The 27,570-nt window shown below is 36.6% G+C and overlaps 2 protein-coding genes across 5 annotated transcripts in view; one reads left to right on the top strand and one right to left on the bottom strand.

Annotated features, from left to right (window-relative positions):
* LOC123796128 (uncharacterized) lies at positions 1-27,570 on the bottom strand. Its single transcript, XM_045803481.2, has 3 exons — positions 27,401-27,570; positions 5,983-6,800; positions 1-2,648 (listed from the first exon to the last, which is right to left on the bottom strand). The coding sequence occupies exons 1-3, from the start codon at positions 27,568-27,570 to the stop codon at positions 2,554-2,556; spliced, it is 1,083 nt and encodes a 360-aa protein (XP_045659437.2). The 3' UTR covers positions 1-2,553.
* Positions 6,773-27,570, top strand: part of LOC123796136 (uncharacterized) — a 244,053-nt gene continuing 223,255 nt past the window's right edge. For 3 of the 4 annotated variants that reach the window (XR_015722250.1, XM_087856963.1, XM_087856965.1), the window contains exon 1: positions 6,790-7,074. The gene's annotated coding sequence lies outside the window, so the exon portion shown is untranslated. Of the gene's footprint in view, positions 7,075-18,569; positions 18,652-27,570 lie in introns of all 4 variants that reach the window. The other variant, XM_087856964.1, reaches the window with a different exon arrangement.

Raw genomic sequence — 27,570 nt, 5'->3', positions numbered from 1 at the left:
TCGGAAATTATATGGTTTTATTTTTCTATTAACATTTAGCAAAAAGTGTAGCTACTTTTCCATGATCACTAGGAATATTAATTTAGAAGCCTGTAAGACAGCTAACCATATTAAAAATTATTTCCATAGACTGATTTCATAAATTTAATACCCAGAAATTTTTAAACAATTCAGCAGATGTTCTCTAGGTGATAGTAATAAAATGTTAAGCTTTAAAAAAGAAACATATTTGACTTTTTAAAAACATTGACATCATTTATAGTAAAATTAAATTCCACTCACAGTGATTCAAGGAATATAATTAGAGTTTGCTATGAAAACAAATCCTTTGAATCCATGTTTAATAAGTATTAGTACTGATAATTTTAATCTACACAAATGGAACTGAAAGATTTTCAAAAGTTTATTATGTTAAAAATATGTAGTATTGAGGTGCTAAGCTTCTCTAAATTTTAGCAGCATACCTCGAACTTTTGCCAGAAGTAGACTTCCACTAAGCAAGAAATTTCCATTACTCCTATATTAAGAAGCCACACCCCACACAACTAATGACAGGAAAGCATTTCAATTCAAACCTCTAACACTATCCAGCCTGAAGCAAAATTAAAAAAAAAAAAAAGTTGCAAAAATAAAACACAACTCATATTTTCAGAGAAGAAAGGAAACTCTTGCTAAATAAGTAGCAATTATGCTGAAGAATTTATATGCTAAGCACGACTGAATGTAAAAACACCAGAGCAGTCAACCATAGCTTTAGCACTTTGAGTATGATTAACAGAATGAACTTTCAAAGGTCAATTAAATGTCAACACATTTTTTAAAGAGATATTCTTCTTAAATCTGGTCAATGTATAATAGCACCTTATAACTTAGGGATACCCTTCTTAGTTTAAGTGTAATATGCATGTGATATATATATATACAGGTGTAGATTTACATGTCACCCACCAGATTACTAAGGAAAGTCATCTAGTGCCTATCCTAGAGTTTGACTTTTTTAATGTTTTTCAATTTATGAAACGATTAAAAAGAAAATATAACTGTATTTAATATATAGCACTACCCAATGAAGATGAAATGCAAAATTTTAAATGCTAACACTTAAGGTTTATCTAATAGCTGACCCTATTTATTCCGTCATAGGAAGTCATTCATAAGATAACTCTTTATTATCCCTAACGCATCATCCTGCTTCCTAATTCACCCCCACTAACCTTCCCTGAGTGCTCGTGGTTAAAAAGCTTACCAAAAAAGGTACATGGCATTCAAAAACTGCCAAGTTTAGCATTAGAGATCTGTGGGACAGAATAAGTCCTGAAGACACTGAGTGTCCACTCCTGACATTTTCATCCAAGAACTCAGTAAGAATCCCACCCCACATAAGGAAGGCCAAGTTGTCTAAGAGCCTCAGAATGAGAAGGGACCACCAACATAATCTGACCCAAACCTTTCTACATTTACAGCTAAGAAAATGTAGAACCACAAAGGTAGAGCAAATTGGCTTTGCTCCCACAGCTCTTTAGTCTAGTGCTTTCTTCTCTATATCAAATTTATGCCATAATTTTTCTCCATTAGGATTTTAAGAACAGGTTATAATTGAGCAAATAGCCGTGGCTACTACTGGAGTTCAGAGCAAGATGGAATCTTTAAGGAATTGATGATCTGCGAAGGCTCCAAGGAGGAGCTGGAAATTGAAGAATGGGTAGAATCTAGGTGGTTCAAGAGAAGGCATCACTAATGAAGCAAGCAATATGGGCTAAGGCCCAGTGGTGAGTGAGTAGGCCATATTCCAGGAACTACGGGAAGAATATATTTAGAGTAGGATGGGACACGGTTTTTAAAGCCACCACATAAACCAGGCAGAGGAGGTTCAATCTCACATGGGGGACATATAGAAAGTGATGAAAGGCTCTCGATTTTAAGAAGAATCATGTGAAAATAGCAAAGACTAACCCTGCAGTAGGTCTGCAAGAGAACGGAGGAAGGGAGAAGAGAAAGATTTGACAGGCCTCATAGGGGTCTGTGTGTCTACTAATGTTGATATTTTACAGGACTGTAAGAAAAAAGTGAGCTAATGAGAGACAAAGTACTTTGAAAAGTATAAGAGCTCTAGATAGTAAACGTATTCTTCAAAGTCAGGGGAGAGTGGCCTCTCTCATCACATCGCCATGTCTTGATGGCATACACTTCTCTGAAAAGGCAAATTTGGAGTTGGATTCTGGATCTATTTCTTTGGGGTCAGAGATAGAAATCTCTTCCCTTCAGTAACTCCAAAGGCTAGATGCCAAGAGGAGAGACAACTGTCTCTAAGCTACTGCAAAGTTGAGGATCACAGATACTAAAATCCAAAACCAGGATTAACATTTTGAGGCAGACTACATAATCAGTGTCTTCTCAAAGTGAGTCAAAAAATAGTATATCAAGTGGTATGAAAAGGGAGGAGGGTAGAGGAGACAGCACCTGAACTGGGGTGATACATGGGGAAACCTAGGTTACTAGCAGGACCACGGTCTGCATCCTTCCCCTGTCCCTTTCCCCTCTGCTCAATAATTACTATTTAGCAGTGTGATCTTCCCTTGTGTCCAGAGTGCCTTCTCTCCTCCTGCGTTGTCTTCCTCTTATCCCTCTTCTACAGCAACTCTCCAGGGCTAAAAAAGAAATTTTAAAAAGTTACTATAATAAATTAAAAGTACATATATGGAGTATATACTGAGTGACAATTATTATCTGTCACTAATTTGTATATTACCTAATTCCCAAAAGAACTCCTATGAGGCAGGTACTATTATCCTCATTTTCCAAGGAAGGAAACTGAAGCTTACAGGGTCAAGGATACAGCTCAGTCACCTAGGTAGTAAATGGCAAAGCTAGGATTTGAATCAGGGGTGGCTGACTCCTTAGCCTACACTTTGAACTTCTCTCCTAAACTCTTCCCTTTTTCTTCAATAAACCATGAAATACTGAAATGTTGGGGGTTTTATGAATAAAGATATTACAGGAGCATTATACAGATTTGTAGATAAAAATTTTAACAATATACAGCAAGGGGCCTGGGTTCTGCCACACACTTAACTGCCAAATTATCAGCTTTAGAACTAAAAGTATCAACTATGAGCGTTAAACTATGTTGAGGGATAGATTTCCATTCAGCATTCTAGCTCTGTTCCTTCTCAGGCCTTCTGTCCCTTGGGGTGCATTCCCAATTATTTGCCTGAAACCTCATCCCCTTACTTGAGGAGGAGGTGACCAGAGGAGAGGGTGGTGGGAGTATCCCATAGAAGAAGGGGTCTCTGGGCCCTGTGCTCCAAAGCTGCCTCAACTTTGCCTGTAGATGGTACCTTGGTGCGCTTGTAGAAGCGATTCATGAGGGGCTCCCTGGCCACGGCTAAGAGATGAAGCCACCAATTCTGGTGCCAGAGGAGAAGTGATCAGAGCAGTGAGCATGGGGGGAAGGAGTACTTTTTAAATGCTCCTGGAGAAAGCAACGGTTGCCATTAAACATTGGCAAGAAAACTCTAACACTAATTCTTGAAATTTAGTGTGATTCTCACTTTGGTAGGAGCTTGTTAAGAATACAGACTCTAGGTTCTGCTCACAGACATTCTGATTCTTTAAGTGTAGGAAGTTGCCCAGCAGTCTGAAGTTTTGTAGGTGCTACAAAAGATTCTGATACAAGTGGTCAAAGGACCACACTCTCAGATGCACTGCTCTGCTCTAACGCCCTATGAGGCTGCCCAACCAGCAAACTTGCTATGAGGAGAATACACATTCTACAAAGACAGCTCGTTGTTCAAATATCAGTGCTATGTTTTAGGTTGAGTAGTCACTTTTCCATAAGGCCAAGAGGCTTTCCAGAAGTTTCCAGGCTTACAAATGTTGGGGACTTACTTTCCTTGTCAACAAATAGACTATTACATAGACCCCTTAGGAAAATCAGAATATCTTATACATGATATAGTCCACATAGGATCCCTCTGCACACATAGCATTTGTCTAGAGCGAAGACCTTCTTGGAAAGATGCTGTTTCCAGTGCTTATTTTATATTTGGTGTAAGACTGGAGGTAATTTTCTTACTGCAGATTTAGTTGATTTCAAAAGGTATGCTTTCCTTCAGAATGCAACTGCACTGAAAGGTTTACTTCATGTTAACAATGAGTTTAAAAATCAGATATCACTCAAGTGAAATATAATGGTTATGATTAGGTCATTTAATTAGACACTCAATTACAATGCCAATACCTACTGATAATTCAAGACACATACCTTTTCAAAGGTTTGTGTTCTTCAAAGAAAGCTAGGTCATAAAACGTATTATGTTAAATTAATATTGCTATCTTTCTCCTGGAAACCCTATCAATTATCTTTGCCTCTTTCCAAATCTGTATCCTTAATTTTAAAATGTAAACTTTCAGGATAGATACTGGAATTCAGCTCAGTTTTTCTGCCAGTTTTCTCTGACACCTTCTTTCTTCCCCCTAAAGCATGATAATTCTCTTTAAGGATGGGTGAAAAGAATTTTAAATTATTTTTATCTAAGTACTGGGTATTTTATCCAGCGAATATATATTGAGTGTATTTACACACTTACATTAAAAGAAATCAGCTTTTGTTGTTATAAGCTCCATGAAAAGAAAAAACCCAGTGGAGCACCTGACTCCTAGAAGGCATGCTCACAAGTACTGAAAAACCTGGGAAAATTTATCATTGAGAGAACAAAATAATTTCTCCTGTATTCAGTACTGACAAATAAACATTTAATAGTTGAAAGAGTTCTGGTTAGGGAAAAATGCTTGATTTCACTTTTTAGTGAAAAAAATGCAGCTTATTATTATAACCTAAAGTTAACACTCCATTGTGTTGCAACACAACCTGTGATGAAAATATTCCAATACTAAACCCAGACCAAACCTTTAACATTAATAATTTATCCAAATTATACATGTCACTAACACATCCCAACAAAGAAGATTATGTAAGTGAGCCATCTTGGCGTCGGTGATACTGAACATAGCAGCTATTTTCAATCCTTCATTAAAATTAGATCAAGATGTACTTGCACTATGTGTTACTGTTCCGGTAAGGAAGATTTACGTTAGTTTAAGATTTACTTTGGTTTTAAGTGCCATTTTCTTTTCCTTTGTCAGAAGTTAGAGCCCACTCCCCCACTGCCCTCCACAAAAAAGTTTTCAGTAGAAAGAAGCAATACAGAAAAATAACAACAAAACACCTGCCCTGCTTACTCTCTCCTATGTATAAAAAAAAGCCTTGTTTTCCCCCTAAACTGAATCCAGAAGGGACGAAGGGATCGCTGCAGGCACCTGCCACTTCACCCTTAAGCTTGGTTCTCTGTCCCCAGCCTGGCTCCTACTACTCCGAATGCTGCAGCAAAGTAGATCAGTTTAAAGAAGTGTTTTTAAACAATGGGTAATTATTTCTCACTGGAAAAAACCTCCCAAACCTTCCAATATTACTGTTTGAAAACATTAGACTTAAAAGTTACTTCTCAGTAGGCTGAAAGGTGAATACAGGAGCCTATAAATATATCCTGGCCTACTGGTTCATAACTCCTGTACCACGCCGAGGCCCAAGGAAAATCTCAAACCGAGATGTATTTAAAAACCGGGAAGACACCAGAGATATGTAGCTCTAGCCTCATGTATCACGGATGAGGAGGTCTAAGTGGTTAAGTCGCTTGTCCAAGGTCACGCAGAGCCAGTTACAGGCAAGGCTGGTGCGCGACCTTCTAATCTTTCCACCTCCCAACCCCCACTCTGCACAGGCCCTCAGTAGCCCCGGCTCCTAAAAGGTTCCCACCGATACGGTTCACGAGCCAGCGGCATGTCAGCGACTCTTAAGCAATCGCACTTATATTTGTTCTCCCCGCCTGCTCCAAAAAGTACTAAAGGCACTCTCCTTATCTTCTCCCCAAACCCAAGTGCCCCAGACAGCCTAAACCCATTGCGCCCAAAAAGCCAACTCACCCGCAGCCCCGGGCGCGGGCGCCCTCGGATAGACTCTGGCCCTCCCGGCAGTAGCCGCCGGCCGCATCGCGGCCCGGGCTGACGACGAGTCCAGAAAGTCACCGGCGGTGACCGCGGACGCCAGGGGCGGGCCGCGCCGTACCGCGCCGCCCCGCGGAGGCGCCGCAAACTTTTCCCGGCTCGCAAGTTGCCGGGCTCGGCGGCCGCGGACGGACTTCCTTCCCGGCTGCGGGAGCGAGGGGGCGCCCCTTCCCCGGGCGGGGGCCAAGCCGGCCGGAGGGGGCTGGGCGAGGCGAGCGACGGTCAAATAGGGGCCGGGGGAGCGCAGGCGCCCGCACTCTGAGGCGCGCGGGGCCGGAGCCCGGCCGCATTGTCTCCGCGGCCTCGGACCCAGCCCCGGCGGCGGCGGCGGCACAAGCGGGCGCGGCTGGGAGTTGCCGTCCCGAATCTGCCGCCCCCTTTCGCCGCCGCCGCTCACCGCGTTCTTTGTGTGTCTCTCGGCGCCCTCGGGTCGCTTCGCAGCTCGCCTGACAGCTGATGGGCTCGTCACGCTGGGTCCCGCGTCTTCCCAGGCGCCGCCAGCGGAGCCCGGCCCGGCCAAAGGAGGAGGACTGAGGAAGAGCGTTGACAGATGCTGTCTTGGAGCGGCCGCCGCCGGGGGGAATATGGGACTGCCCTCGGGGCGGCCGGCGACCAACCCGGGTTCCGCTCTACCCCTTCGAGACCCCTTCCGCGCCGGGACCCTCCCGTCCTCCCTCCCACCGCCGCCAGCCCAGCTCCAGTCAGGCGCCCAGCGCCCTGCTCCGCAGCTGAGCGCGCTCGGTCAAGAATCCTGGGGAACCCGCCCCGCCCCCTGGCTCCCTCACCCTCCAATGATCTTGGCCTACAGGGGGTAGTTCCGTCCAATCAAGTGTCGGAAAGCCCGGCCAGTCCCCGAGAGTGTAGCCAATGGAACACGACTCCGGCAACACACCCGCCCTGATCCACTAGGAACGAACCGCTCTGAGCCCTGAGGTGGGACCCTGATCCAGGCGCCCAGAGCAAGTCAAGTCCGGCCGGAGCTGTGTCAGAAAGTGAGAGCTGTCGAGGCAGGTCGGGTTCTTAAAATTACTGTATAATAATATAAGGTGTTGAAGAAAATGGGAACGCTGGACGTACTACTTTTGTAGGTCACCTAAATCCCTACCCTGAACTTTTAAGCTGCTTTTGTGGCGAAAGTTTATATGTGAAAGAAAACTGCACAAACACGTTGTAGCACTATCGACTGTTCAAATTAAGGCCTTTACTTTTATAACTTTGCTTTAAAGTGTAACCAGACAGCACTGAGGTTGATGCATTTGTATTAATAAGTTTGCCGGAACACCAGGTAACTGAAATACGTTAGTGTCTTTCCTGCCCTAAAATGCAGGTGGTCATGGCACTGCCAACTTTTTTTTTTTATTTCTAAAAGAAAATTCTATTCAAAAATGAAAATGTAGTTTTATATATAAATCATCTGTATTGTGAGCTTTATTTCTGTAATTAAGTCACACATTATCTTCAGTGGAGGTTGGATAAAATAGCTGAATAGAAAATTATGTATATATAGAGAGAAAGGACTTGAGTAAACCATTTGCTATAAATGACTCTAGCTGTTAATCACAATATTTTGCAACTAATTTTCACTCCGTAGTTGTTTATTTGATACGAGTAGGATTAATTAGCTGTTGTTATTGTCGATCACATAAACTTTATTGAGCTCTTTATTGAAAGTGGGCTACCCCATGATTAAAACTGTTTGTAGTAACATATATTTGCATTTATTAAAATCAAATCATACGTATTTGTATTTCAAATAGCTGTCGTGTCTTAGGCATAGACCCCATGCCTAAATTTTGTCAAAAGATCCAGGTTCTGGACTGATCTTGAGCAAATCTCTTAATGACTGACTCTTTTATGAAAAGACAGTATCCCCAGCTCTGCATGCCTAATCAAGGTGCCCTGAGATCCAACAAAGATAGATTTGTTAAGATTTTGTGAGATGTTGTGCCAAGTGCACAGCAGCCTTAAATATGTATATACTCCTTCTCTGCTTTTCTACAAGCAAAGATCAAGGTACTTGCCTACTAGCAGCCCAGTGGTGTTTCCTCTGACTGCACATTTTTCCAACCTAAAATATTTTTTGATCCCATCAGTTTTCCCACAACTTAGATATGAATGAAACTCCAGCTTCTTAATTCTAGAGCAAAGCAGCACTCCCAAGCCTTTTCTTTCTTTCTTTTTTTTCTCTCTCATTCTTCTTTTTTTTTCTCTCTCATTCTTCTTTTTTTAATGGGTAATGTTTTAGGAGAGAAATTTAACATATTTTATGACTGCCAGTATGCATAGTTTTATGGAGAAGTTATTAATGGCTAGGTCAAATTTATACCCATGTAATCAAGTAATTTTTGCAGCCATTTATTAGCAATTCACTTAAGGCTTTTTTTCTTAATTTTCCAAGAGGAAATCAAATGTGTATTTTTAGAGGTATTTCTATGTCATAATGTAATTTGTTTACTTTGTTCCAAAATATGCAATCTAGTACAGAAGTTTAATTATTACTTCAAACAAATGTACATATGGTAACACTAGAATGTGAAATTTGCTAAATTTAATTGAACCAGCAGTTGTTATTTTCAACTAATTAACTGCACAGATTTCATTTTCTGAGTGAAAATTGTGGAAGAACCGATCAATATGAATCCAATAAACATGACTTATTAAGTATATTTAAGTCAAAACCAGTGTTTGATAGTTTCCTGATATTTGATGACTCCACACCCATTTATTACAGGAAATGAATATTTTATCAATTATCTGGGTAATATTCTTGACTTCACTATGGTGATATTTCATTCACTAAATGATGTTTTCAAAGTTTTTCATCAATGATTTCTTCATCAGTTGTTCAATATGGAGCAAGAGAGCTGTCACTCTTAGCTGCCAGTTTTAACATACATTTAAATGTTTACTAGAGAAGCTGTGACTTTGGAGGTAGTTTTAGCATTTGTAAAGATAATTTTTTAAAATACAGAGACATAAAATCTTTTATAAGTTATATCACATGATCTGTGGTAATATGATTAATAACAATATGATTTTTTGTGTGTTTTTACATTTAAGATACTATCATCTTAAATTGCTTCATCAGTGAGTATAATGAATAACTTGATTCATATCTTCTGGATTCTGATCATTGATATGCCTCTGAATTTCTATGTGTCTTGGATAAATCAGACTTCCATTTGACTTCTCTCCAATTCACTGAATCCAGTTTACTCATTTGAAAATGATGTTATTAGGAACAGTGAAATAATATCTATATTGAGAGAACAGAAAAACAATCTCTCATTTTTCTTTCTGATTCTGACATGGATGAGGGAAAATTCCTTTTGTGAACCGCATCAGGTCCCTCTAACTCGCCTTTTACAAAACTTATGTTTTTCTGATTTCTTGAACCTGACTGTGCAGAGTTTCCTCAGTGTGGGATGTATTTATGGCAGGACATCTTTATATGCATATGGACAAACAAGGAGAAAATTCCAGAAAATAGTGGTAATGGGCACACGAGGCTTCCCTCCTCATTTTATTTTGGGACACAGTCCCTAAGGGAAATTTCTTTTAGAGTTTAGTATTAGCAGAAGTTTGGTTTCCCTGAATTGAAATCTTTGTAACTTCTCCTTTTTATTTCAACTATCAGGAAGCTCAGAACTAAATTTACAGCTCAATTTGGAAGGTATTACGGCCTGCTTCATTGTGATTTTTTTAATAAACATGTATTTAGCTTATTATTTTTCACCTATATGCTAGCTTTTGTATGCATATAGTTTATTTAAGCTACCTAGAATACTTTCTGAAGTGAATTATTATATGCATGATTAACATATTTTGAACCATACATAAACCCTGGTTTATGAGAGGTTGAGGTGAGCATAACTTAAGTAGAATGTGTAGTGAGGACAACGTGAAGGATATTGCTGTAGTTTTTCATTCACAAAGAAAGAGGAATCTGATTCACCAAGCATAGCATCTCAAAACCTTTTTCAGAGAGGCAGAAAAGTATAGAAAAGTATAGTATAAAATAGGGAAGATTTATTACACTTCTTTTTTAAAGTTAAAGTTATAGGAAACATATATTTATGGATGTTTTCTGCAAACTCAGAGATCTCACTGAAAAAAGAATATTTGACTTAAATATAAACTGAAATACATATTATAAATTATACTTAAGTCATGGTCACTTCCCACGTTAGCCTTTGGTAGCCTTTATACTTAAGACAATAACCCCTAGAATATGTTTCAAATGCAATAAATCTTTTCACCAGGATCACTATACACCTATTTCCTTCAATTTTAGTGTCTCTTTTAGAAAATAAACAATGTATCCCCCTGTTTTCAAATAATATTCTACAATGGTTTTATTTTTGAAAGGCTTTTCCTGACTAAGATATTGTCTTAAACTATTGCAGAGCTTCATCTTATCATTTTGTTTTGTTTTATGAGATATATTTTAACTAAATATAACTGATGTATTAAAAAAATTCATGTCCTTTTAAAATAGAGTCATTTACACAAAGTAAATTGTAGCATCCCTTTTTCTGGCCATCAGGTAAGCAGGTAGGAGGTGCTCAGTGAAGTTAAGACAGTTTCTGTTGTGGTAGAAAACTCAACACAATCTGACTTAAATATAAAAACATTTTTTTTTTTGTTTAAAGATTTTATTTATTTATTTGAGAGAGAGAAAGAGCACAAGCGGGGTGAAGCAGACTCCCCACTGAGCAGGGAACCTCCCCCCACAACAATGCAGGGCTCCATCCCAGGACCCCAGGATCATGACCTGAGCCGAAGGCTGATGCTTAACTGACCGAGCCACCCAGGCATCCCATAAAAACATTTTTTTAGCTCAGTTCACTTTACAACCTTGACAAAGTAAGTGTATAGGTAGCTGACAGAGTTGGAAGGTGAAAGAAGGTAGCAAAAACTGAGGGATGAGTAGAGGCATAAACAATCTTATTCCACATAGAGTGGTGTCAAGAAACTGACTAAAATTTTTAGGACAAGAAACAGAAGTGTAACTAGAGATTTCTAACTTATAGCCAACAAAACTTAAAATAATGTGATCATCAAAATTACAGAGGTGCTGTGCAAAGTACTAAGGTAGAGGAACTAAAATCTCACTTTACATAGATAAGAGTCAAGCACATCTCTGTGTGATAGATAAACAGCAAGATATATTTGTTTCATTATCCAAATTTTGTATTTTTTCAACTAAGTTTATTAATTAGTTTTCTAAAAGTAGACATGGTTAAAAGACTTCTTTTTTGAGAGTATTGCAATTGTGTGTGAGGAAGATTGTTGTCTTAATTTCTTTAAACCTCGTGTGAATATTGTTTTTATGAAATTTTTCATTACAAAAAAGTCTTAGCATGAAATTTATTAAAAAATAAATGTAGGGTATCAATGTATGTATTGAACCACAATTATTAGGTAATTAGGGTAGGATACAATGTCGTTTGGCATCCCAGTGTACCGAAATACAAACATTAATCAGGAATATATGTGGTAGTTTTAAGAAAGAAAATATAATGTAATATAATGTATATACAGTGAACTTATCTTATTTCCTTCAAAAGCAATTCATAGTATAGTAGATTCTTTTTTTCTTTTTCTTTTTTTTTCTTTTTTGTGCTTGAAAACAACTGTGTCTTTGGATCCCACAGATTCTAGTGCAGACTGGGTATGGAGAGGGTGTTTGTTAAATGCCTGTTTTTTTTTTTTTTTTGATGAAGTAATTGTATCATTTGAAACCATTTGACTCAGCACACACAAAAACTCAATAGAAAATGTGTTCAATTGTGAGCTTTATAGCTTGAGAAATGAATGAAAATTATGGAAAAAGATTCTGTGGAAAGTTACAAAAGGAATTAGAAACCTAGAACATGGAATATTTGAGGAATTGACATTTTTGAGCTTTTGGGGTTTCAAATTTTTCAGATATAACACATTGTTAATTTTCTGTGCCAGTGAAGGAGAATATTGGGGCCACTGCGAAATGCTCCTAGTTATCTCTTAGAATCAGTTCATCTTGGGAAGTCAAGCAGTCTGTATTGTAAATAGTCAAAGTCAAGGAAAAAAATCATTACCAGAAACCATGGAGAAAGAAAAGGGGTGTGTGTGTGTGTGTGTGTGTGTGTGTGTGTGTGTGTGTAGCACACGTGCACAAGCAGGCATGCTCATGTGTAAGAGATGAGGCTGAATATGTGTTTGGATCACCTGCTGGTTGATAAGGAGCAGGATAAATCTAAAACGCAAGTCCAGAAAAATTAAAGAATCATCATAGAAGTAAAAACTACTGTTGTAGTGTAGTGTTTTAATCCTAATATGTTAAGTTTTATTTTATAATGTACTGTGCCATTTGGAGAAAATGTTTGTGGAAAATACCTGAGCTCTCATGGAAGCATTCTTATGTGGTTGTGTCTTACCAAAGTTATCTGAAAATAAATACAGCAATAAGTGTTGGGTTTTCATTTACTTTTTATTTTTCATTTGAAAAGAACATTTATATATACAATGTCATTAGATCCTCATAACTTTCCCTCCAGATAGAGAGAAGGCACTTGGTGTCATATTTGGATTCCAAGACGGTTTTGAGCTCTGCTACTTCTGTGGGATTCAACCAGGCCACTAATTCCTCTGGGCCTATAAATGAGGATGATAATAATTATAGATGCTATATCTCTTTTGCTGTGTTGTTCTGAGAGCAGAAGCAGCCAATCTGTTTGCACATGCTTTGTGGACTGTTATGTGGGTCACTAATGTTCTTATTAGCATAGGTTCTATTCCTATTTTATAGAGAATGGGAAGGTGTCACAATGATTGAGTCCTCTGTTACCCAGTTACATAAGGTTGGGTCCCTAGCCCCAGACTCCAGGCCCCAGGACCCCAAGTCTTCTAATTATTCGCAAGTGTTTATTCCCCTACTTTGATCAATGCTTTGAGCTGTGGTCAATAAATATAAAATTAGAATAGTAAGCTGGTTTTCTCAAATTCTTTTGTGGGATGAAGAGTTAGACTAATTGGTTACTAGGGCTCTTCTGATTGGAAATTGCACAATAATCAAGAATTTGGTTCATCAACTCTCTCAGGCTCTCCCCTGACCTAGAAGGGCTGCATGCAACCAACGTGGCGGTGAAGAGCCCTGTAGAAAACAGAATTTCTCTTGCTGCAGAGAGAAGAGAAAGGGCACAGAGAACCAGGGAGGTGGTATGAGTTGGGAACTACAAAGGATGAAACAGTTCCTGAAGATTTCCTGAATGTGAGGATAGAAGGGACATGAGAGAGGATTTCTCATGTTCAAGGGCAAGTGATCAGTGACACTTTCTAAACACATAAATGGCCTTGTGTGAGGAATTTTTTGGGGGTTGTTATTTGTTTTGTTTCAGTGGATACATATGGAGCAAAGAAAAGTGAGGCGTGACCATGAAAATATAAGACCGTCTCTTCCTTCCCCTAGAATTTTCAGAAAAATTAGGACTTTGGACATTTATATCTAGATGACACATAGAGTAGAATGAAAAAAAAAAAAACAAGCCCTAATTGTATCTGTGGGTTCACTGCTCTCTTGTTATTGCTAAAGCCTATGGGTTAGAGAAACAGAAAAATTGTACCATATAAAGGTTATTACTAAAAACAGACAACCCAACATTGTGTGCTTTAGTACTGTAAAAAATAGTTGTTTGAGAAAATAGTTGTTTAAGTATATTTATCATTTCAAATTTTGCCCTTAATGTCTAGTAAACATGTTTAATTCACATAGTGGAGTATAAATTGTGGTTTGTTAAAGGTTTAGTATAGGATATATTTATATGAATAGAATAACTTAGAAAGATCAATACCTAAATGTGGTTATCTCTGTGTAGTAGAATTATGGTAATCTATTACATATCTGTGTTTTCTGATAATTTTCCAATAAACATGTTAAAAGTAAAACAGTAAGAAGGTATATAACTGACATGGAAATTCTGTTTTTCATTAGTGCTACATTAGTTATAAAGGTTATGAATTAAAAAGTTCATGCATTATATGAATTATATTATCTGCTTCTTATTGAAAATCTCTTTACTTGGACTTTTGAACCCAAAGTTTGAATATTCATTGTGATAAAATAATTTAGATGCCTTTTATGACCAAGTAAAAATAAGGAAATAATATCAAGAGAAGTGAAATGAATTTTCAACATTGACAGTTACCTCTAACATCTAAATTCTAGTTTTTTTAATTAGCTGCGTGTGTGTGTGTGTGTGTGTGTGTGTGTGTGTGTGTGTGTGTGTGTTTTAAGGATGTGGGAAATCTTAGTTGCTGATTAGTTTACTTTAGGTAGAATAGTTAAGGACTAGTAAATAATAGAGTAGCAAGTAGTCTCAACATTTGAAAGACAGGAATTTCACTTTTTGAAGACTTTGATAGAGAAGATAGGTAATACTCACATGGCTCTCTGTGAGTGATATGACTTACACCAGAGTTCTTGACCAGGGGAGATTTCGCCCCCCACCCCACCTCCCACCCCCTGCCATGCCCAGGGGACTTTGGGCAGTGTCTGGAGACATTTATGGTTGTCACAAGGGGGGTGGGGTGCAGAGAGTGCTACCGAATCCAGTGTGTAGAGACCAGGGATGCTGCTATACATGCTACAATGTACAGGACAACCCCCCCAACTACGAAGAATTATTTAGCCCCAAATGTCAATACTGTATAGGCCGAGAAACCCTGCTTTAGACACCTTTTTATCTACAAATAAACAAAATGGTAACATCAACTTCAAAACCTAAACAAATCAATCCTTATTTATATGTTTTCTTTCAAGCAATGAAAAACAGAAGTGATATTTCCCCCGCAAAAGTAAAAAAAAAAAAAAGATATTTCTAGTAGATTTTTGTGTTATAAAATAATATTTAAAAATTGAGAAACCTAAGGCAGCTAATCACAGTGTTTGAGAAAGCAGAATTGGAATAGTACAACTCGTAGAAAACAACTGTGCTTCAGCAACCTAGTTGAGAATGGCTTTTTATTTTATTTTAGTATTTTTTTTATTTAACATTCCCCAAAAGACTATTTTAGGTAGTAATTCAAAATAGTTGGGAATGTGAATCCAATGATATGTCAAGAACATACATTAATAATGACTGCTATTCTCCCAAGAAATAAATGAAAACACAAAATGCACTTATTATGATGTTTTATGTGCCCTTCAGAATCATGAGTTATTAGAAAGGCAGTTCTGGGACAAGATGCGTGGATACAGGAAAGTCTTCCTCTCCATCACCCCAGTGTGCAACTTGTGTTCTCATAGGAAGATTCCTGGGTTAAGAAAACAACAACAACAACAACAATAACAGGAAGTTTGGCAGCATTTTGTATTGTGTTAACCCCATAACCCTGAAGCATGTTTTTCAGGGCATTAAAAAGTATGCTTTCAGTTGGTGAGTGCATGAAGTTCAGTGAAGGTCACTGCGTGCTTTTTAATTTTTCTCCCTAGAGAGGGCATTAATTTAGTTCCCTGTAAATAAGAATGAAGACTGTTAACTAAAGTATACCCATTTGGTCTTTATTACTCCTTTCCTCCAAGAACAGGGTATGTTTTCATGAAGGATAAAATGATATGTCATGATTACATTTTGTTTTAGTTTTTAATTAAGTATGTAATGCTTAAAGAGTCACAAAATTGTCTTTGGCAGGTTAGCTAAAGACATGTTGAAGATCAAGTTACTTTGTGCTGTCAGAGGCTTTCCTTTTAGTATATCATAGAATTAATTCTGTGAGGTTGATTAGAAAGGCATAAATCCTGTTCTGTAAATATTTATTATATATTTTTAATTGGAGTAGGGATCAGGAAGGAAAGAGGATTACAGGATTACTTTGTAAACATTCTGTACTTCTTTATAATTACAATATTTTTTGCTAATAATTTCTTTTTGCCGTTAAATAACATCTGCTTACTACTTAATATTTGGAAAATTCAGGAAAGCATAAAAAGAAAAATAACTCCCAGAGACCACCGCTTCTTCTGGCTCTTTTATAAAACTTCCTTCTGGTTCTTTTATAAAATACATGTCACTGTGTGCCCAACCCTTCTTTCTGCCTCCACCATATAGTGAACATTTACCCATCTTATCAAACTTCTTCCAAAACAAAGTTTAAAGTGTATTGCGTATCTTAAATGACTGCAGTTCTATAAGTGGTTCTGATTATTTTCTCCTCTGTAACACACATGGATGTATGTTGTTCACAAGCCAGTGAGTTCTCATGTACACATAGATAAAAAAGGCTCTGGTTTATGCAAATCTCTCTGGGCATTTGTCACTGCTCTGTTCCTTTTCTTCCCACTCATGAAGTATATTGTAATAGGAGTAAGAATAATATTACAGAGATAACCTTGACTGTACTTTAATTTACTAAATAATGTTTAGTTTGGCACTTATACTATTAATAGTTACAAATTACTTTTGATACCCCTCACAAATGATGTTGGATATTTTTTGACATCTCCAGTGATTACTGATAAATTCAGCTAATACAGGTATAATGTGACAATGAATGTTCCTGCCCTCAAATGTTCCCTAATTATTTCCTAAGATGAATGGCTCAAAGTAGAGTTATTCAATCTAAGAGCATTAATTCTTGATGTAGATCATCCAACTTGCTCTCCAGAAAAGTCATTCCAATTTCTAATCTCACATTCAATAATACTGGGCTTTAGAGCTAAGTTTAGCTAATTTGATAAGTGAAAAAGATAGCCTTTAAAACAAAAATATTTGGAATTCAGTAATTTGACTTTTTCCTTCATGTTTAGTTTTTTTTTCCTTACCTTCCTTGTCTCCCGCCTTCCTTCCCTTTCTTCCTTCTTTCTTTTTTCTTTCCTGAAGTAAATACTTCATCTTCTTTGCCATTTTTTTCTATTGCGGTTTTAAGATTTACATAAGCTCTTTATATATTAACTATATGAAACTTTTTTGTATAAACCTGTGTCAAGTATTTTCCCAATTGTGTGCTTTTTAAATTATATTTATCTTTTTGTGATGATGAAGGTTTAATTTCAGTTTTTGATGCTCTTATTGTAGGGAAATTTCGAATTTTGTTCTCTATAGTCAAATTTATACTATTTCGTGCATGATTTCTTTCAATGCTCTTAGAGTTAGAAAGCCGTTGCCCATCCTGAGATCTGCTAAGTGCTCATATTTTCTTCCTGGAGTGTGTGTGTGTGTGTGTGTGTGTGTGTGTGTGTGTGTTCAGTTTTTAACATTAGAATACTTTAATCATTCTACAGTTTGTTTTATGATATAAAGTGAGGAACTAACTTAATTTTATCTCCGTTTGTTAAATAATTGTCTTACACCATTAATGAACTGTCTTTTATGTCCTCACTACTTTATGATGTCACCTTTATCTTATGCAGAGCTTTCTAGTTCTTATCATTCTTTTGTTTTTTTAATCTACTAGAGTTGGCTTGTTGTCTATTTTCACTTCCCACGACATTCAGGTGAGACAAGCTTTCCCCATTAAATTTTTAATTTTTTTTTATTTATTTTTTTTCGTTTTTCCTATTTATTCCTGATAAACTTTGGGAATTGCTTTGAAAAGGTATGTTAGTATCACACTGGTACTCCAAGAATGCATGTTAGAATTTTATGGATTAAATTAACCTATCTTCTACCCATTCAACCTCAAAGTATGTTCTTCTATTCATGAAAGTCTTTTATTTTTCTTACAGCCTCTTGTAATTGTCATGCTATAGGTTCCACACAAATCTTAAAGATTATTCTTAGAATTGTTTCTTATGATATTTGGTTATTATTATGAATGGGATATTTTTCATTGTATTTTGATTATATATTATTAGTACCACAAATCTGATTTATATGTATTTATTTTATACTTGGTCACTTTACTGAACTGTTATTATATCCAATACTTTTTTTCAGTTGATTCCTTAGGTAAAAAAATCATGTTATCTATAAATAATTGTATCTGTCCCCAATTTGTTTTTAAATTAACAAATACACCTTATGTTTCTGGGGTTCTTTTGTTTGTTTTGGCTATCACTTCTCGAACAGGTGGAAATGATAGTGTTAATAATAGACATTCTTGACTAGTCTATGATTTGCCAGTGTATTGTTATAAAATATGATGTTGGCTATATGTTAAAGATAAATATTCTTTATTATGCCCATGAATTATCATTTTATTCTGAACTTATTAAGCAAGTTTTAAAACCCAGAGAGGGTTCATTAAATTTTATCAAATTATTTTCCAGATCTATTGAGACATTTATGTATTTTTCAGTCTATTGGTGTGATTTTTTTATTCATTAGGAATTATATACCTGAATTTTTATGATAATTTTAATTATTCAGAATAATTTATTATTTTAGTATAATCTGAGTTGAATATGATAATTTGTAATTCAAACTTCTGCATCTACACTAAGCATTTTTAGGTTTTACTATGAGGGTCACCCTGGCATTTTCAAGTGAGTTAGAACATTTTTCGTATTTTTTTTTCCCCATGCACAGACTATGCATCACAGGAATGATTTATTTCTGAAGCTGAAGAGCACTTATTGATAAAACTCTTGACTCTGCAGCTGTCTTGAAGGTAGTTATTGAAAACTTGTTCAGTTTCAATTCTTCAGTTGATATTGGTCTTTTAAATTTTGGCTCACACATTTTTTTCTTCATTATCTTTGAACTCTTGTTATTAAGATTTTCAAATTTTTTAAACTATTTATGTTAATACTTTTAAAAGAAAAATTAATATGTATGTGCAATGAAATAATAGAGGAAAAAAAGAATGAAACCTTGCCATTTACAATGACAAGGATGGAGCTAGAGTGTATTATTTTAAGCTAAATAAGTCAGAAAGACAAATATCATGATTTCACTCATATCTGGAATTTAAGAAACAAATGAGCAAAGGTTTAAAAAAAAAGGTAGAGGAAAACCTAGAAGCCAACTCTCAACTATAGAGAACAAACTGATGGTTACCACAGGAGAGGTGGGTAGGGGGATGGTTAAATGGGTGATGGGTTAAGGAGGGCACTTGTTGTGATGAGCCCTGGATGATGTATAGAAGTGTTGAATCACTATATTGTACACCTGAAACTAATATTACACTATATGTTAAATAACTGTAATTTTAATAAAAATGCACAAAAAGAAAAAAATCATATTTAAAATCATCTATGAATCTGTTATTAAATCCTTTCACTTTTAAAGATTTATTATTTTTTTATGTTAGAGAGAGAGAGGGAGGGAGGGAGAGAGCATGAGCAGCAGAGGCAGAAGGAGAGCAAGAAAGAATCTCAAGCAAACTCCGTGCTGAGCACAGAGCCCCACCCAGTGCTCAGTCTCATGACCTGGAGATCATGACCTGAGCGGAAATCAAGAGTCAGTCGCCTAACAAATTGTGCTACCTGGGTGCCCCTAAGTCCTTTTAAGATTATATGTTATTTCTTCTAATTTTATTTGTTTACTCTTTTTTCTTGATTAGATTTGCTAGGACTTTTGGATGATATTTCTTTTATATATATGAAATATATATAATATATGCTTTTTTCATTTTATTGAGAAATAATTGACATCTGAGTATGTCAAGTGTGTCACTGTGTAAGTTTAAAGCATACAGCATGATGGTTTGATGTACATGTATTATGAAATGATTACCACGATAGGTTCAGCTAACATCCATCTTCTCATATAGATAAAATAAAAAAAGAAAGAATAAAGAAGTTTTTTTCCTTGTGATGAGAACTTTTATGATTTACTTTCTTAACTATTTTCCTGTATATCAAAAGTAGTGTTAGCTATAGTCATGATGTTGTACATTAAGTCCCTAGTACTTATTTATCTTATAACTGAAAGTTTGTGCCTTTTGACCACCTTCCCCCAACCACTGCCTCTGGTAACCACAAGCATAATCTCTTTTTCTGTTTTAGATTCCACATATAAATAGATCATAAAATATTTGCCTTTCTCTGTCTGACTTATTTCACTTAGCATAAGGCATTTAGAGTCCATCCATGTTGTCGCAAATGGTAGGATTTCTTCATTTTTTTTTATAGCTGAATAATATATATATTTCACAACTTCTTTATCCATTCCTTCATTGATAGACACCTAGATTATTTCCATGGCTTGGCTTTTGTAAATAATGCTGCTATGAACATGGGAGTGCAGGTATCTTTTTGAATTATTATTTTACTTTTCTTTGGGTATATTCACTGAAGTAAAATTACTGGATCATATGGTAGTTCTATTTTTAATTTTTTGAGGATCCTTCATAATGTTTTCCATAGTGGCTGCACTGATATGCAGTCCCACAAAGGGACTGTGCACGAGGGTTCCCTTTTCTCCACATCTTTGCCAGCATTTGGTATCTCTTGTCTTTTTGATCATGGCCATTATGATAGGACTGAGGTGATATCTCACTGTGGTTTTAATTTGCATTTCCCTAATAGCTAGTGATGTTGAACATTCTTTCATGTACCTGTTGGCCTTTTGTGTATCTTCATTGAAAGAATATCTATTCATGTCTTTTGCTCATTTTTAAATTTGGTTATTTGGTTTTTTGCTATTGAATTGTATAAGGTCTTCATGTATTTTGGATATTAACCTCTCCTATCAGATATATGGTGTGCAGATACTTTTTGCCATTCTATAGGTGTTCTTTTCACTTTTTGATGGTTTCTTTTTCTGTGCAGAAGCTTTCTAGTTTGAGGTAGTCCCACTTGTTTATTTTTAATTTTGTTACTTGTGCTTTAGATGTCACATCTAAAATATCATTATCAAGACCCTGGAAAGGAGCTTTATTCCTATATTTTCTTCTAGGAGTTCTATGATTTCAGGTCTTACATTTAAGTCTTTGATCCATTTTGAGTTAATTTTTATGAATGATACAAGATATGGGTCCAGTTTCATTCTTTTACATTTGAATATCCAATTATCCCAGCACCATTTATTGAAAAGACTTTTCACCATTCAGTATTCTTGGCCACTTTGTCATATATTATTTGATGATATATGCTTGGGCTTATTTCTGGGCTCTTGAATCTGTTGTGTTGGTCTATTTGTCTGTTTTTGTGCCAATAGCAGGCTGTTTTGATGACTATAGTTTTATACTATCGATTGAAACCAGAAAGTGTGAAGACTCTTGCTTTCTTCTTTCTTCCAAAGGTATAATTTTGTTTTTTCTTTTCTTAGAAAATTTGTTCTTTCTTTCCTTAGAAATTTGCCTTTCTTTTCTCTCAAAGATAGGATTTTGATAGAATTCATAAACTCTAGTTTTGCTTCTCCCACCCCTCACATTTTTGGTTATTGGTGTAACGATTTACAGGTTTTTAAATTGTGTAACTAATAACAAATCATTGTAGCTATGGTAATTTTTACTTCATTAGTTTTGTTTAAACTTTTAAACTAGAGTTGTAAGGGCATTATGCACCATTCTACCATATTGTAGAATCTAACTATGACTGTGTATTTACCATTACCAGTGAGATTTACTACCTTTAATGTTTTTATGATGTTAATTAGTATTATTTTACTTCCACTCAAAGAACTCCCTTTAACATTTCTTTTAAGGCAGGCCTGGTGGTAATGAACTCTCAGCTTTTGTGTAGGGAAGTCTTTATCCCTCCTTTGTTCCTGAAGGACGGCTTCAACAGGTATAGAATTCTTGGCTGACAGTTATTTTCTTTCAATATTTTGAATGTCATCCCATTGTCTCCTGGCCTGAAAAGTTTCTGTTGAGAAATTCACCTATAGCTCTATGGGGGGGGGGGGGGTTCCGGGGGGTCCCTTCTATGTAGCTCCTCTATTTTCTCTTACTTCTCTTAAAATGCTTTCTTCGTCCTTGACTTTTGATAATTTAGTTATAATGAGTCTTGGTATAGTCCTATTTGGGTTCAACCTTTTGGGATCCTTTGGGCCTCATGGATCTGGATGTCCATTTCTCTCCCCAGGTTTGGGAAGTTTTCAGCCATTTTTACTCTAAATATACTTTTTGTCCCTTTCTCCTTCTCTTCTCCTTTTGGAATTCCCATAATTGTTTCTTCTCATGTGTACCATAATTCCTATAGGTTTCTTTACTGTTTTTCATTCTTTTTTCTTTTTGCTCCTTTGATCAGGACATTTCCAGTGTCCTGTGCTGCAGGTTGCTGATTCTTTCTTCTGCGTGGCTGAGTCTAGTTTGAAACTCTCTATTGAGTTCTTCAGTTTGGTTAGTGTATTTTTCAGCTCTAGGATTTCTATTCCTATTTGGGTTTTGTTTTTTGCTTTTTTGGGCTTTTTTTAATGCTTTCCATTTCCTTGTTGAACTTCTCATTTTGTTCATACCCTATTTTCCTAATTTTGTTTAGTTGTCTGTATATGTTTTCTTGTAGCTTACCAAATGTCCTTAAGAGGCTTATTCTGAATTCTTTTTCTGACAGTTCATAGATCTCCATTTCTTTATGGTAAGTTATTGGAGCTTTATTAATTTCTTTTGCGTTGTCATAGTTACTTGAATTTTTTGTGATCTTTAATTCCAAATGTTAGTATCTGTGCATTTGAGTAATTAGGCTCCTCTTCTAGATTTTACAGGTTTGCTTTGGCAGAGAAAGTTCTTTGTCAGTCAGTTAGTTTGGCTTTCTGGGTGTGTCTGCTGGTGATGTTCTTGGGTAGGTGGGGCCTGCTATTATGGCCTATTTTGGGGTGAGGCAACTGTTCAAGCTCTGAGGACAGGGATAGGGAGGGTGTGCCACTAGCTGAGAACAGCTGGATAGGACTGCTGGCTTGTTTCCCTGCCCAAGTGAGGCTGTAGGATAGGATCCACATTTGTCTAGATTCTCTGGTCAGGCTTGCTCGATGTTTAGGACCGAGTGCTAAATTCAGTAGTATATAGGGCTACTGAATTAGCTTTGTAGCCCTGGAAGGGCAGTAGAATGGGATGCAGGGCCTATACTGTTCATTGTTTGGGGGCCTGAATCAGTCCAGAACGTGTACAAAATTCTCTGGCTAGGTGAGTCCACTAGTTTTTCTCTGCAGATGGGGGAAGCCTTGGGCTGTGGTTCCTATTCAAGTGCCATTGTATATTGAATGGGCTATGCGGCTTTCCATGTGTTCTAGTTGGGTTCCCTGATTGGAGAGGCTGAAGGCTGTATTCAGCGATAAGTGGGGTTACAAATTAGATTCCCTGCCCAGGCTTAGTGGGAGAAGCAGCTGTAAAGCTGGCAAAGCTTTTTATTTATTGTCTTAACTCAAGCTGACCTGCACCCCAAGTTCCCTGACTGAACAAGGCAGCTTTGTTTTGCAAACTATTAGATCTGCCTGCCTGCCTCTCGGCTTGAGTGCCACTAACCACATAGCTTCCAAGACTTGACTCCAGCCATTCTGGTCAGATGGAGCCAGAAGATACTTTCCATGGTGGGTGGGGCTGTGATTCAACTCCTTGCCTGGGCATAGGCAAACCAGGCTCCAGGGCTGGCAAAGCTCCTCATCTGAGGACCTGAATCAAGCAGATCTGTACCCCACCAAGTTCCCTGGGGCAGAATGTGCCCCTGACTTGGTCTGCAGATGAGCAAAACTGCTTGTTGGGATTACTACTTGGCACTGTAGGAATAAATTCAGTCTGTCAAGATCCAGGTGCTGGTTGTTGTAAGTTCCTCTCTCATTCTCCAACAGGTCAGATTCCCAGTGTTTGAGAGCTACAGATTCCTCTGCAATCCCCGTGGTGCAAGATCAGAGTAGGAGTTCCCATAAATCAACCCACAGTGCTGAGGGAGGCTGGATGTACGCCCCCTGGGTTCTCTTTTTCTAGTGGAGGAACTGGAGGCTCAGAGGAGACCTCTCTGCATGGTGCTATGCTGGCCTGGGGATGGTGCAATGTGGTCAACGTGTAGCCTCTACTTGCACCCTTCTAATGTAGTCTGTCTAGGTCTGTGTGATGCAGGGACTATGTCCACCTCACCCTCATGTTCTAGGATTCTCTTGGAATCTTGTGATATCTTGTTTTTCAATAGTTGTTAGTTATTCTTATGAGGGAGAGTGAAATCAGAAACAATGTGTGTTGCCATGTTGGTGATGTGACTCCTCTGTTCTTGTTCTTTGGGAATTCAGTATTGTAATTTACCAATTTTACTGTTTTTCTCTTTTCTCATACATTAATGTGTATTTTTAAAATATTTTCTTCTTTTGTTTGGATTCTTTGCTCTGTTTAAACTTCTTAAAGTTACATTCAGTTTTATTTTTTAAATTACGTTTTTAATTGGAACAAAAAATAGTTCAGACTACATACCTACATTTGCACACATTCTGTAAAATTTAATAAGTCATAGTCCTGTTTTCATTATTTTAAAACAAGTTGGAGATTTTATTCTTATTTTTATTTCTACTAGATAGTAATTTAGGAAGGCATTTATAACTTGCAAAGTATTTGAGTTTTTAAAAAATATCTTATTATTATACTGCAGTTAGAGAATGTAGCCTCTGCAATTTCTGATTTGATAACTTTTGAATATTTTCTTTTTTTTTTAAAGATTTTATTGATTTATTTGACAGACGGAGAGATAGCCAGCAAGAGAGGGAACACAAGCAGGGGGAGTGGGAGAGGAAGAAGCAGGCTCCCAGTGGAGGAACCTGATGTGGGGCTGGATCCCGGAATGCCTTCTGGGATCACTCCCTGAGCCAAAGGCAGACGCTTAACGACGGAGCCACCCAGGCACCCCAACTTTTGAATATTTTCTTTGTGACAATAATTGTTGAATTTTTATGAAAAGTTATATTAATCTTGAAAATAGTGTCCATGTATATATATGTTTTCTCTTAGGATAGAAACGTCAATATATCAATAGTTTGAAAGTTATTAATTGTACATACTTGTCAAGTATATGTTCTCTGCCTCTGCCTCTCTCTGTGTCTCTCATTAATAAATAGATAAAATCTTTTTTTTTTTTTAAAAGAAAAAACCAAAAACGGGCACCTGGGTGGCTCAGTTGATTAAGCATCTGTCTTTGGCTCAGGTCATGATCCCAGGGTTCTGGGATCTAGTCCTGCATTGGGCTCCCTAGGAGCCTGCTTCTCCCTCTGCGTCTGCCTCTCTCTCTCTCTGTCTCTCCTGAATAAATAAATGTTAACAAAATGTATGTTTATCAGGGCCTAAGAAGGATGTGTTAAAGTCTCCCATAACAAAATGCTTTCCTTTTCACATTTCTAATCTTTCTAACATCCTTGCTTTATATATATTGACATTATCTTACTCTGCTTGTAATGTTGAATGACTATTGTTTTCCTTGTGATATGTATCTTCATAGATATGTAATGACCCTTTGGTCACCATTAATATCTTTTGCCCTTTTTGAAATTAGTATTTCCTGTTTTCTTTTGTGAATGCCTGATGCGTAGTTGCCCATTCTTTGTTTTTAACTTGTCAGTATCAGTTTTGTTTTAGAGTCTCTCTAATAAGTATCATGAAGTTCAATGTTTTCAAACTAGATTTTTTTTTTTGCCTTCTATTAGGGAATTTCCAATCATTCAAATTATTATTATAACTAATATGTTTACTCACATTTCTTTTATCTTGGTTTGTGTTTTTCCTCAATTTTTTGGTAACTTTGCTTATGTCATAAGCTTTTACACTCTCTAGTATTTGTTTTTTAATTGTGTAAGGAATTCTTTTGGATTTTTCAAAATTATACTTATTAATTCATATTTTCAATTATCAGGATTATAAAAGAATAGAGTTGACTCCCTTCATACAAAATGAGGAATTTAGTTTAATTTCCTTTTCTGCTTTGTCTTTTCCTCACATCTATTTTTCCCTTACCATAATCTACAAGTTTTGATCCATATAATTATCATTAAATTCATATTTTACTTGCTATGTTGGCCTTTTGTTTTTAGCAATATTAGCAATAGTTCTTGAGATCGCGTTTCTGTTGTACTGGTTTGATGTATATCATGACTTCCTCTGCTTGAGGTCTTCATTAGGATTCATCTCTTGGTCAGTAGGAATACAACTTTAACCTTTTTGAGAACCACACATGGATAGTTCATTTTCTGAGCTCCTGCAAACCTGAGAATATCTTTCTGTTTCCTTTATACCTGAAGGTCACATTCTCTAGGAACATAATTCTTGCAACTTTTGCCCTCACAATTTTTCCCTTAAGAGATGTTGCTGCATGGATTTACATAATTTTGTTTGTGGAAAATAAAGTCTTATAAATAGCATGTGGTTAAATTTTGTTAGAAGTCATTAATTCATTTCCTTCCTGAATGCTTAAAATAACCTTCTTAATTATTGAATTTAAAGTTTTTTCCAGGACATAACTCAATGTGATTCTATTTCGTTTTCCTGTTTAATGAATTTTTGCTTTGAATATGAAAATTGCTTTTTATTTTAATACTCAGGTCTTTTAGTGGTGGTATTCTTGTAAAGTTTTGATTTTTTTCCCCCACTCTGGGATATGTTTTATATTCAGATCTACTTCAATAGTTTGTTTTTTCTTTTTCTTGAGATTATCTGTAACTCTTGGTTTGAGTTTCGGTTCTCTGTCTTCCATGACTGTCATCTCCTTTCTTAGGATTTTCATCTTTTCATCATTTTCCTCTGCTTTCTAAGAAAACTGTTCAAGTTTGTCCTTAAGATCCTTGATTTGATTTTTCATAGTGCAAATTCTGGAGTGTATTGCTTTTGTTGTGGATATAATTGAACTACTGATATTATAAATATTCAAGGATGTATTTCTTTATCCATTATTTTGCTGATGGACATTCAGTTATGGTTAGATTTTGGCTATTACAAATTACTACATGATAAACATTTACATATATAACTCCTGATGCAGATATAAGAGGTAAAAGAATCTCTTTAGGGTTAGGTACATGTCTGTGAGTGGAATTTCTTACTAGCATTTGTGTTTTTAGTTGTTTTGTATGTCTTTTGCTTATCAGTCGTGTCTCATAATCTTATATTTTTTCTTTCATTCTCCATTTAACTTTCGACTTCTATTTCATAGAGAAAATGTTTTCTTGCATCTTATAGAGGATGACAAACATCTTTCTAAAGTGGATAAACTAACTTTAAAAAGTATGCTTTTTAATATAGGAATTGAGAATTATGTTCCTTTCTCCTTTCCAACAATTATACCATTTTCAATTTGTGTGGGTTTGGGGTTTTTTGGTCACTCTCCCTTAAATAGATAGACACTTAAGTAGTTAACCTGTTTTTTTTTCAATGCAAGTGGTATGTCAGTAGATCTTAGCAGCACCATTTTTCCACTTAGGCTAATATGCCAGTTCTTAACACAATTCTTACCATATGTTGTAGTTGACATCTGTTGGCTTATGACAGAGACTTCTTCCTAAACCTAAACCTCAGTTCTGGATTTTTCTGCCCATCTGAAGTTGTAGGGCATGAAAACGAAAATTCCCAGCGTACCTTGCTTTCAGGGCTTTTCTTCTCTCTTCCCAGTTGTTTGACATCCCTGGAGATGACTCCAGGATCCAGGTGGAGGTTTGCCTGAGGGTCTTGGTCTCCGTGCAT

The sequence above is a fragment of the Ursus americanus genome, chromosome 29 (assembly GCF_024610735.1).
Source record: "Ursus americanus isolate L20-20 chromosome 29, mUrsAme1.1.p, whole genome shotgun sequence".
Classification (NCBI taxonomy): Eukaryota; Metazoa; Chordata; class Mammalia; order Carnivora; family Ursidae; genus Ursus; species Ursus americanus.
Note: the sequence above shows the minus strand (reverse complement) of the source record. Positions and strands in the feature narration are given on the sequence as shown.